We start from the raw sequence: 11,444 nt of genomic DNA on the forward strand, positions 1-11,444 counted from the left end.
ACAATGATGATCAAGAACAAATTCAACTACAAGGGGAAAAACTAGCCAGACAGCAAAAACACAGGGGGGAAAAAAAAAAATCTAAAAGTTACAGTGGGTTGCAGTTAGAGAGAGAGAGTGTAATGAAGTACAGTTGGAAAAAAAAAAAGGATGGCAAACTTGGCACTCTAAAGTTCTAAGACTCAGGAAACAAGTATTTTGCTTTGTTCAGCAGCAGTGAAACACACAGCAGTTGGCAAACAATGTACAGATTAAACTCTAAATTTAGAGAAAACTGCAGACAGGCTGGAAAAATCTAAACTTTAAGAACACATGATTGGTATGAAAATACTAAGAGAACAAAATCTGTTTAGTGTAGAATAATGTGAAAAGAGGAAAGGGTGAAGTTATAATCTTCAAGTTCTTCCGCACGTAAAAGACAGAAATGGAGTATGTTTATACCCACCAAGGATAGAACAAGCAATCACTGGCATCATTTGCAGCACAGAATATATTCGAAAAAAACTCAGTGAACTATAAAAATCATTATGTACTGGAATTACATCAATAAATCATGCAGTTCCTGTCACTGAAGTCTTTTGAAAACAAATTAAACAAGTTCACTGTGAAATGTTTTGTTAGAGGTTGCTACAGGATTCAACGCTGCTTTAATGAATCAATTAATTTGTCATCACCTCAGAAACAAAGGGAGGTTAGAAACACATCACACTCATAGTGACGCTCAACTACAACACAGCGAACATTTTACCCGACATCTGCGTGAACTCACAAAGCAGGACCTCTGCCAACACAAATAAATTCAACATGGGAACTGAAAATTACAATTTTGCCCGGATTGAACAAAAGACCCATAACCCCTGTATTTGAAAACGAACCATGGCATTCGTATTTAAGGGGAAAATGCTTATCTTGAGTTGGTGTTCTGAAAGCAAGGTGCCAACAAAGCTGATACACAGGCTGGAGAAGCTGGGGCAAACCTGAGCCGCTTGAGGGTGGTATTTAAAGCTCAGCACGCTGGCAGATGCATTGGCCAGGCTTTTACATGTATCTTGCGTATGTATTGGAGCACAAAATTCCAACCAAAGTTGTTGGGTTTTAATCAGCTGTGCAACACTGATCTTTCCATACCATCTTCGGCAAAGGGGACTCAGGCCGTTGCTTTATCCATGCGAAGGGTTTTGTCATTAGTGCCCCTGCAACGTCATCCTGTCATCCTCCTGGCGTTACTAAACAGAAGATCCAGGCAAGAATAAAGACTGTCGCACCTGAAACGGATTTCCTTCTTAAAATTCACCAGCTGCCTTCCCGCTGGGTCCCTCCTGAGTTTCCGAACTAGCCCGTTCCTAATTCAGAGTGGCTCAGACGCGCGAACAGCTTCCCAGCTGGGTACCAACGAGAACTAACGGCAGTTTAAAACCACCCGCGTACCGCACCTCACAAGATCCCTCAGAAAAAGAACGAGAGGAAGAGCCAGGACAAAGCTGACCTCCCGCCCCGCCCGGCTCAGGCCGCCCGCACACCGGGGAGCGCAGCCCCTGAGGGGAAGGGGCTGGTGTGACGGCGCGGAGTTCCCCCGCACGTCCCGTCCCGGCAGCACTCACCATGGCGATGGCAGCGGTGATGGCAGCGGTGACGGCAGCAAACTGCCCGCCTACGTTCCGCTGCCGCCAGCGCGCAAACCGCGCCCTGGCAACCGAAGCCCCGCCCCCGGGGCAGCCCCGTGATTGGGTGAGAGGAGAGACGTCACCCGGGAGCGCCCCGCCCGTCGCAGGAAGCGGAAGTTGGGAGAGGTGGCGGTTGTGGCAGTTGCGGGGTTTGTCATAAGGGAGTTGCTGTGCGCGCCGGTAACGTCCTCGGTGGGGGCGTGAGCCCGGGGGCTGAGGTGAGGGGGGGGTACCTCCTAGCAGCCGGGGCTCGGTGGGGGGGTCGGCGGCTTTCCCAGGTGCTCGTGGGTCGTGACTCAGCCCTGTTAATCCAGGATTTCCTTGTGTTGTTCGTGTGGAGTTCTGTGGTGCACGGTGTTAGCTGAGGGGTGCAGTGGTTGACGATTCAACCAGCGAGGGAGTTTCTCCTATAGGGGTGTAATAAAAGGGGGTGTGAGTGCAGAGGCTTACGCTGAGACTTTGAAAGTAAGAGGACAGGTAAGAATAGTGTTATAAGATGAACAGCAAAGGAGCAGGATCATCAGCAGGTGGTCGCAGATGAAGCATATGAAATCAAAGGCTCATCATCAGTTTTTAATTGAGTATTCATACCTCTGTCTGAGCAGCTGCATTTTCATTCTCCTTGTTCTCCTCAAATGAGTAAAGATCCTCAATCAAAAATGCATGAACAGTAGTGGCAATTAGCACATTGTGGTCACAAATAAGCAAAAATGTAACTCTAGCTGTAGAAGGTAACAAGGTAACAGGTAACAAGGTGTTCCTGCATCTGTAGTTTGAGAAAAGTCAAGGAGGGAAAGTAATTTATTTCGTCTTCTAGTCATCACAAAAATTAAACTGACCTCTCGCATAACAAATCATGAATCTAGAAAGCTGGCAGCCATGTGTTCACTGCTAACATGTTCTTTTCAGGGTGAGAGCAGTAGCAGTGGAAGTCAAAAAAAGTTGTAGTTAAGCCCATTGAGTTAGTGGTGCAATGAAAGGAAGCAAGGCCGTTGGGAGATCTCCCTTGAATAACAGGGAGAAATAAAGCAAAAAAAAACCCAAACAACACGATACAGCAATCTCAAACTAATGTACTTAGTGGCACACCCTAGGAAAGGGAGGCAAGTGGCCTTGAGAGATGGGAGTGGATGGGCCTGCGGATAAAGGAGGCAATGGTTGACAGAACATGTGGATAAGAGAGAAAATGGCCAGGGTGGCAGTTTGGGCCAAAATGGGGGAAAAGTTTTACTGTTGGCTTAAACTAAGCACATGCAGCCACTCAGGGCACTGACTCTTGCTTTGGCTGGGAATTGGCTCTGTTAAAAACAGCTGTGAAAAATTGCTATTGTTTCTTCCTCTCTTCTTGGTCTGCTTTAAGTTCAGAGTGGGATTTCCCTTTGTTGTGGTTCTGTGATGATCTTAGGGTCTGTGTGCATGGTTGTGCAGTTGTACTCTGGGAACATTACAGAGTTTTAAAGGGTAAGATGAAGGCTCACTGAAAACAGAAGGCAGAAATTTGAGGAATGGAAACTGGAACTGGAGGAGGAGCAAGAGATGGGAGTTGAAGTCCAGCTCTTGGTGAAAAAAGAAGGAAGTGCCAGAAGTCTCATAGGCTTTCTCCTTTTAATTCTTTGGGTCCTGGTGTGGTTTTTAGCATTTTGGGTTTTTTCTTTGTTTTGGTGTTGGTTTTTTTCCACTGTGCTACTGAACTGGAGTTTAGAGGCTGTATTAGAAAATAGGGTAATGCAAGATTAACTGTCAGTGTTACGTTGCTAAAGATTTTTTTTTTTCCCCCCTCCTCAGACTTAAGTAGTTAGGAAGAGCTGACTGCTAAAGAGAAAATGACATCTCTAGAAAAAGGTAGGTGGTTCACATGATATCTAAGCAGACTGGATTAAAAGTACTTTAACTTGAATTCTACAGACCGGAGTTACACTGTATGCCAGGCTCCATTCATTTAAATTTATTCCTTTTGTGTAGCTATTAGGAAGTAGTTATGTGACTTCATTACTGCAATGAAAACCAGAGCTGCCTGGATAGAACAGTTAATCGAATGTTGTTTTCTATTCCAGCTTTGTATTGAAAAATCAGTTTGTCACTGGTACTGTCATCTGTCTGTACGCTTGTTAGTCCTTCTCTAGCATTTAGAACCTGTTGGCACTGATTCAGCCAACTTGAAAGCAGGGCAATATAATGGTGCTACTACAGCATTTTTGAAATTCATTATTTGGATAGAGTACAGCGGGCTCATATTAACTGCCCACAGTATGAGGAAAAGAAGCAGTATTTGTAGCTGTGTGCGAAGAAGCTTTCTTGCCTTCGCCCATTGATTGTGAGAAAACTACTACAATAATATTTCATTCAGCTGAAAATCTAGTGAACTTAAAATGAACTTCAGTAAACATTATCATGCATACTGGGGAATTCAGAGTAGAATGGAGCATTGATGGGAATACTGGAGTCTGTTGATTAGAAATGAAGAACTGGCTTGTTGGCTTTTCTTAAACTTTCACTTGGACAATTTAAACACATGGTAGATAGTACTTAAAAGTTTGCTGAACTGCTTGAGGTGTTAGTAGCTATGTAGCAAATAGTTGCTTTTCATTTAATTCTTGCTTTTAAAATGAGACTGCTCTGATTCTGTTCAGCTCTGAAAACCTGATTTTGCTTTCAACCTGTGAGTAATAATGTCAAGAATTTTCTCCTTACTAGCTCTTTTTCATGTCTGCATCTAATCTTGTATGGCAGCAGGTAGTTAAGAAATTATACAATTCAAACCTATGTCTGTGTCTTCTACTATTAGTATTAATGAGCAACCTACACTTGACTAAGGACTTCTCTAACTTTTGCTTTATAATTGCTGCTGCAAAGGACTATTTTATACATGCAGTGTGGAATTAAAATCTTTGTAACTTTGAAGTAGAGAAATTAAGAGTTACAATGAGACTATAACAAAGTGAAACTTTCCCTCTGCTATTTCTGAATTTTAGCTGATGATGCCTCATCACCCATCAGAGGACCTGGAGATGGCATGGAAACAGAGCAGACAGCTGAATTGGTGGAAGCAATCACTGGAGCCAATGCTACGAACCATCCCATTCACCAGAGCCCACATAAAAAGGCAGTCTCCTCCCTGAGTCCTGGAGTTCTGCAGCTAGGGAAAGTACACGCTGATAAATCAGTGGAGATTGAAGCTATTCGTATATTAGTCCCCAAAGCAGCTATCACCCACATTGTTCCTACTAAAAATGCTAGGGTAGCTAAGTCAGGGGGACATAAAGGAGACACATTCCATCAGTCAGATGGAGCTGCAGATCCCAAGAAAGAACAGGTAGAGCTGAAAAATGCAGTCGAAAAGCTAAAGAATTCAGAGAAGCGCTTGTTACAGGATAAAGAAGGTCTCTCTAATCAGCTGCGTATACAGACAGAGGTAAGAAATGAAAGTTACTTTCTCTCACATAGCTGAGCTGCTTTGGTTTATAGAAGCAGTTTGTGAATGTGACAAAGAGAACTGCTGTGACACTCTAGCCTTGAAACAGATAGTTTCCCTTTTGAACTTATCAGCTATGATACAGAGTAGAAGTACATCTAAGTAATCCAGTGCTGCTTCCATGACAACAGATGAAAGGATCAAAGGCTTGAAGCTGGGAGAAACACATTAGAGGGCTGCAGGGAAATGGATCTTTCATGAGGAAAGATTTTACTCCTCAACTCAACTGCTAAGTGAAAAATGTTACGCCGTAGAAGGAGTGACTATAATTTTCTACATAACATAATTTGTGGATGTCTTGCCTAATCCTTTGTTATCTTACTGATTCAGGACTTGAATACTACTGAAACTTTGTTTCTTGTAGCAAGGTTTCATTCTTCCTCTTGGGCCTCTGTTAGAATTTAAACAAGAGTGTGTTAAATGTGCATTAGCCTCAGATGTTTATGCTCACTGGAGCGGATTGTGAGGCTTAATATACTCTGCGTTGGATTTATCCCATTCTGGAAAGAGAAAGGCAATTTACTGTTAGGTATTCACAATAATTATACACTGCATTCTGGAAGTAGGAGGTGTTTCACTCTACATTGGTAATTAAAGACAGTCTGGTCTAATTCTAGGTGAATCGGGAGCTGAAGAAATTACTTGTTGCTTCTGTTGGGGATGATCTGGAGTATCACTTTGAACGGATGGCTCGTGAGAAAAATCAGCTAATCCTAGAAAATGAAGTCCTGGGCCGGAATATGTCTCAGTTGTCTGAACAATTAGAGCGCATGTCTATACAATGCGACGTGTGGCGAAGCAAATTCCTAGCAAGCAGGTATTCCATCTTACAGAACTGTTGTAAGAGCATTCTCCTCCAGTTTTGTATTACATATGCCCATTGCAACATCTGGGAATGTGCCTTAATATGCTGAGGAGTGCCACAACAGCTACACTAATGCCTACTGAGGTCTGAGTATACAGAAAAGGTACAAAGTAAGCTCCTTGTAATTTGAACAGTTCTGCTTTTCAAAGGTAATACAGTGGAACCTAAACCTCTCAACATCCTAACTACAGTTTTTGTCAACATAGCAAGAGAAGTTCTTATTTTTGATAGACTGTGTGCAGTTTAGAGTTTAAAAATGTCTTTTGGGACAGCTGTCTTGACTCATCTTAAAGGTAATTAGCTTGATTTTTCACCATCAGCCCCCAAGAAGGATACAGTCATCAATGTGTGACGATGTTGATGTGGTTGAGAAGTCTGCTGACAGTGATTCAGAGATCTACCGTGAAGGGCAGCTCAGTATGGAGGAAAGAGTAGGGATACGTTTTCATTAAACACTGATTGTGTTACTGCTCAGAATCCTATTGTTACTTTATAACCACAAAATACTGGGTAGCAGAGGTCAGGAGCAAATCTTATGCTGGTCTGAATGTCAGGATCTCATTTGACAATGGATTAGACTTAGAAAGTTAAGTGTAGTTGTTTTACCAGATATGTAGTGTTCTAGGATTTTTAATATTGTATTGTACTTGGATATAACTAACTAAATTTTAATTATGATGCTTAATGCATGTTACAAAAAGGCCTTAATGCTTGAAGGAAATGGAAATAGAATACAATGTCCTCCCTCTAATTTGCTGGTCTTAAGTTTTGGCATATTGAGTGAATGTAAATACTTGTAATAGTCCTAGCTAGGCAAGTGTTGCTATCCTAATTTAACTGGTTTCTTCAGCATTAACAGGAGTTCTGAGGTGAGGGACTCAAGTCCCTTCTAGGAATGACAGTGCGGTGATGTGCTTAGAGTAACACCATTCAATACTGTAATGTTCTGGTTCACTGAGATCTCAAATTTCTAACTGGTTGTTTAAATGTCATTCTGGCTTTTGCAATTGCAGTATTACAGACATTTGAAATACCTGCTTGAGGGGTCCGTTCAAAGTCTCGTGCTATAGCAAAATATGACCACAGTTGTTTCATTTGTAGCTCATAAATGCTCATATCTGGCACATATAGCATCTAGTTATTGCCCCTGAGAAAGGCAGAGAAGTGAATGAATGCAGTCTGTAGCCATAGCTGTCATCTTTAGAGAGGAGTGTGAAAAGCCATGATTATGGCATACTTGTCAGAACTGTGTTACTAAACCTAAATGTATTTAGCTTTATCTGTCAGGATGCTCGTCCACAATGTTCATGTACTCAGTGTTTTAAAATGCCTGTTACTAGATTTGTATTAAGTGACATAAGATTGTTTAAACTCAGCAAGGTAAAACATAATCTTGCACTTGCGTTGACTGTAGTTGAACAGAAATTGCTCTTAATACATGATCTTAATAAGGTTGATATAGGCCCTGCATGGGGGAGGGGGATGAGCTTAATACTTAGTTTGAGCAGACAAAATACGGCCTGTAGCAGAATAAAGGTAACTTTCAAACTGCTCACTTGCAGGACTGATTGGAGATTTCTTTTGCAGGGTTATGGCTGATGAGCTAACCAATACCAGAGCAATTCTTCAGCGTCAAACCAGGGATGCACAAAGCGCAATCCAGGACTTGCTGAATGAACGTGATCAGTTCCGTCAAGAGATGATTGATACACAGAAGTATGATTTTTCTAATCCAGACCACCTCTGTGCAAACTCTTGATTTCTGTCAGTTTATTCTAGGCCACAGAAGAGTCAAATAACTTTCCCCTATTCCAGTGATACTCAACAAAAATCAATTTTGCTGATGGGTACTATGGACACTTTTCAGTCTCAAAGCTGAAAAAGCCAAAGTAGCATTAATTCTTTCTTCATCATTCCCTGGAGGTGTTAGGGGTCATACTGTGGAACTGACATCACTCATATCCTCAGACTCCCTCTGTTTAATCACTCACTGTCTTGAAGTCAAGTCTCCTCTGTTTCCTTCTGAAACATAGTTTCTTCTACCCACATTGGCTTTTTAATGCTTACCCTGCCAGATGTAAAATATGCTTTGCCAGTATTAAAATCTGTTGGTGAGGCCTTGCCTTGGAGAACAGCCTATTTGCCTCCTTGCTTTTAAACACATAAAATTCCTTTTTTTGTTAGCATTTGGCTTGTGCAATAAGTCTTTGGAAGAGAGGATTCCTCTGAAGTATGCTGCATGCTGATAGAGTACAAAAACAACTGTTAGTGCTTTTCTTTTCTGCACAGGCTGCTGGAGGAGCTGATGGTTTCTCTTCAGTGGGGGAGACAACAGACATACTATCCTAGTGCCCAACCTTACACTACAACAGAGCTAGCAGCTGTGAATTGTAAGCTAGCCAAAGCTGTTAGCTCACATCTTCTTGGAAATGTTGGCACTAGCAGTCCAAAAAAATCTTCAACGGTTGTGGAGTTTTGCAATACCCCCGCTGAGAAAATGGCTGAAATGGTAAGAACTCTTCATACATCTCAATCTGTCAGCACAGAATCCTCTTTCCAGAGAGAAATGCCTTGCTTTGTGTTAAGTACTTAATATTGTGCCTTTTCTAAAAATTGCATGCAGGGGAAACATGTTTAATAGAGCTGTCTCATTAAAAAAAAAAGATGAAAGAAACCCATGCAAAACAATAAAGAAAAAAAACCCAAGAAACAAAACTAGGAGAATAAGCAGAGCAACATGTAAATAATATGATGGCACATACTGAGACATAAGGTTTCCTTTCCTGTCCTTAGCACCACAAATAACTGGGTCAAGATTTGTTTAGAGTTAGTGTGTCAGGAGGAAGCCAACCAAAAATACTTAGCCTAGTTTAAAAACTGAGTGGGAGACAAAACCTAGTTCAGGTAGGACTTCAGCAGTAGTTTCTGTTGCCCTAAAAATCAGTTCTGTTGAAAGTGGGTGGAAACACAGAGAAGCTATATGATTATCTTTCAAGACAAAGTTCCACTGCAGGAAGCTTGATGTTTAGATAGCCAACTAGACTAACAGTTTAGTCTGGAAGCAATGGAGAGTAATAGTTGAGCAGTAGGAGGCACACAGTGTCTAGTGATCTGTGGTGTTCTTGCCTGGTTTTGCTCAACTCTGCTAAAAAGTTCAGAATTTTTTTTATTCTCAAGAAAATCATACCTTGGATTTCTGATGGACATTACTAATTTACAAACAGTACTTAGTGTCTTTATATTGAGGGTCTGGATGGATGGATATTTAGTTTTCAACTTGCAGAAAAAACTGAAAAATTGCTTTTGAGAAGAAATCCTTCCTAGCTGCTAGGGAAGATATAACCCATTAAACTTAACTTAATAGATATATCTTCAGTCTCAATTTTTCTATCCTTAGGTGCTACGTGTACTGGATCCAGCTGCACGTACAGAAACAACAGAAGTTTCTTTTTCTGAGACTTCTCCATCCTCCTTCCTTTCCACAAAGAAGAATATTGGAAGGTTTCACCCATATACAAGATATGAAGATGTAACTTTCAATTGTTGCAATCACTGTCAAGGAGAGCTGATAGCCCTTTAAAAACACAGCCAACACAACTGCACATGCATTCTTTCTGAAGAATGACACTAGTTGACGTTCAGTAGGCTTCCCTTTTTTCCTATTTCTTTCGATAATGGGTGGGTTTAACATTGGAAATTATGCAGTTTCTGCTTCTTTACCTCTTGAAGTTAAGGACTGACAGGATTTCCTTAGCCTCTGGGATATTTCTACTACTTTTAAGTCTGGAAAGTTACTTTATTTTCTTCTACAAGGGCAAGACCTAAAATGTTATGCTGGTCCAATTTCTAGAGCATAGAGATGCCCTTGACTATTTAAGGTTTGCAGTCATCTTAGCAAATCTCAATGAATTTCTCTTTAGAGGGAGACAAAAGTGTAACTAGACCAAAGTAAATGAAGTGCTGATAGGTTATGTTCAAAAAAAACCAAACAAAACAAGCAATGGAAAATGGTCAGCTCCATGTTAGGTTGTGGTTTTTTGGTTTGGTTGGTTTTGGTTTTGTCTTAGCCAAGGTGATGAACTGTCCCCATGTCTATGTTCAGCCTTTTAAATTTAGTTATTAAAAAAGGAATATGTGCAATGATTCTTCATAACTCTAAGCTCTGAAAGTAAGAGCATATGCAGTGTTGGCAGCTCTCCAGGGAAGAGGGGAAAGACCTTGAATGAACTCTAGCTATAATATATAAACAGTGGTTTTACATGGATTCTGGAAAACTGTGCAGGGTGAGATTATTCTTATGTTTTCTGAAAACTAAAATAATGGCTTCTCCACCTATTTTGGCTTCTAGAATGAAGCTGTTGTCGCATAGGTGATTGTCAGCAAAGATAGACTGATATACCTCCTTTAGTACGTAGTTGTGCAACCTGACCCAGCATTAGAACTCAGCCCTTGCCCAAGGTCTTCCTGGGTGTTATGGGAAGCTGAAGATAAGCACTAAGTTTGCACAGGTACTGGTAAAAAATATACATTTTTTTTTTTACTTGTATGGTTTTATAATCTTGATGTAGGTTCAAAGAGAATGTATAGCAGGTAATCTGCTAAATCCAAGAAGCCTATTTAAGTTGCAAAGGTAAAGAGGAAGGGTAGGAGGATGCAAATATGCAACTTAATTTCTTAGTTTCACTCCTAAAGTTATCATATGTAACAGTCTAGTTTGGGGAAAGGGTTTCTGAAATGGTTGCTTTTACCCTGTTTTCCTTTGAATCTCATACCACAATCAGAATACATAAGTTCTTGCTGTTGCTGGCCATGCTTTGGTTTGCATGAAGAGAGCTACAATAAACTTTCTTCGCTTGCTTTCAAGTTGCAGTTTTGGATTTAATATAGCTGTATTTCTGACTTTTTTTCTGCAGCATAAAAGGAACTATTCATATAGCCATCACTGAGCTGTAACACCCTTCACTTCAAGGATCTGAGGTAGTGAACCAGGCAGCATTTCTTTTGTAGCTTACTATGATTAGGAAGATAGCATGAACGTTTGCAAACTTTCCCCATGCATTTGCTTGCTAGGCACAAGAAGCGTTTCTTGCTGTGGTGTCAGGGGAAGGTACAGGAAGGAGGAAGGCACCTGTTACTTAAGTTTCTCATTAGCATGCGCAATTTTCATTTCACATCCATGCCCCTTATCTATGCTGGTAAAAGCTTCAACACAGCACCCTCCGGTCAAACACCAGTATTCTCTCAATATGCCTATACCTATCTCCAAAAGGGTAAGAGAAAAATACTAATGGCAAATTTACTTTGCAGCCACTACACTTCCTTTTGTTACAGTACTTCCAGAAAATGCTTTGAATGGGGAAAAACATCAGAACGATGCCCTATCATGAAATTTGTTAGACATGTAGCTGGACAGAATGTTCCTCATTTTCCACTAACTTTATGA

The 11,444-nt window shown here is 41.0% G+C and overlaps 2 protein-coding genes across 8 annotated transcripts in view; one reads left to right on the forward strand and one right to left on the reverse strand.

Annotated features, from left to right (window-relative positions):
- NME7 (NME/NM23 family member 7) overlaps positions 1-1,699 on the reverse strand; it is a 100,463-nt gene extending 98,764 nt beyond the window's left edge. The window contains exon 1 of one of the 5 annotated variants that reach the window (XR_012662569.1): positions 1,129-1,610. Coding sequence is in view for 3 of the 5 variants with exons in the window: in XM_075105910.1 (XP_074962011.1) it covers positions 1,129-1,185 (57 nt within the window). In the remaining 2 variants the exon portion in view is untranslated. Of the gene's footprint in view, positions 1-1,128 lie in introns of all 5 variants that reach the window. The other 4 variants (XM_075105942.1, XM_075105910.1, XM_075105933.1 and 1 more) reach the window with 4 other exon arrangements.
- Positions 1,700-1,757: 58 nt separating this feature from the next.
- On the forward strand, positions 1,758-10,529 carry BLZF1 (basic leucine zipper nuclear factor 1). Of its 3 annotated transcripts, none has more exons than XM_075105896.1 (7): positions 1,758-1,813; positions 3,450-3,506; positions 4,637-5,076; positions 5,754-5,953; positions 7,589-7,717; positions 8,291-8,510; positions 9,399-10,529. In XM_075105896.1, exons 2-7 carry the CDS (start codon positions 3,488-3,490, stop codon positions 9,579-9,581), a joined length of 1,191 nt encoding a protein of 396 aa, XP_074961997.1. In that variant the 5' UTR covers positions 1,758-1,813; positions 3,450-3,487; the 3' UTR covers positions 9,582-10,529. The 3 variants fall into 3 exon arrangements, with proteins under 3 accessions (XP_074961997.1, XP_074961989.1, XP_074961981.1); XM_075105888.1 differs by having other exon boundaries at positions 1,759-1,844; XM_075105880.1 differs by having other exon boundaries at positions 1,761-1,882.
- Positions 10,530-11,444: the final 915 nt, after the last annotated feature.

This window comes from Phalacrocorax aristotelis, chromosome 1 (assembly GCF_949628215.1).
Source record: "Phalacrocorax aristotelis chromosome 1, bGulAri2.1, whole genome shotgun sequence".
NCBI lineage: Eukaryota > Metazoa > Chordata > Aves > Suliformes > Phalacrocoracidae > Phalacrocorax > Phalacrocorax aristotelis.

Excerpts from the sequence above, each read along its gene's own strand:
- BLZF1 (XM_075105896.1), top strand. Across the intron at positions 5,954-7,588 it reads AGCAAATTCCTAGCAAGCAG|GGTTATGGCTGATGAGCTAA; the intron begins GTATTCCATCTT and ends TTTCTTTTGCAG. Across the intron at positions 7,718-8,290 it reads GAGATGATTGATACACAGAA|GCTGCTGGAGGAGCTGATGG; the intron begins GTATGATTTTTC and ends TTTTCTGCACAG.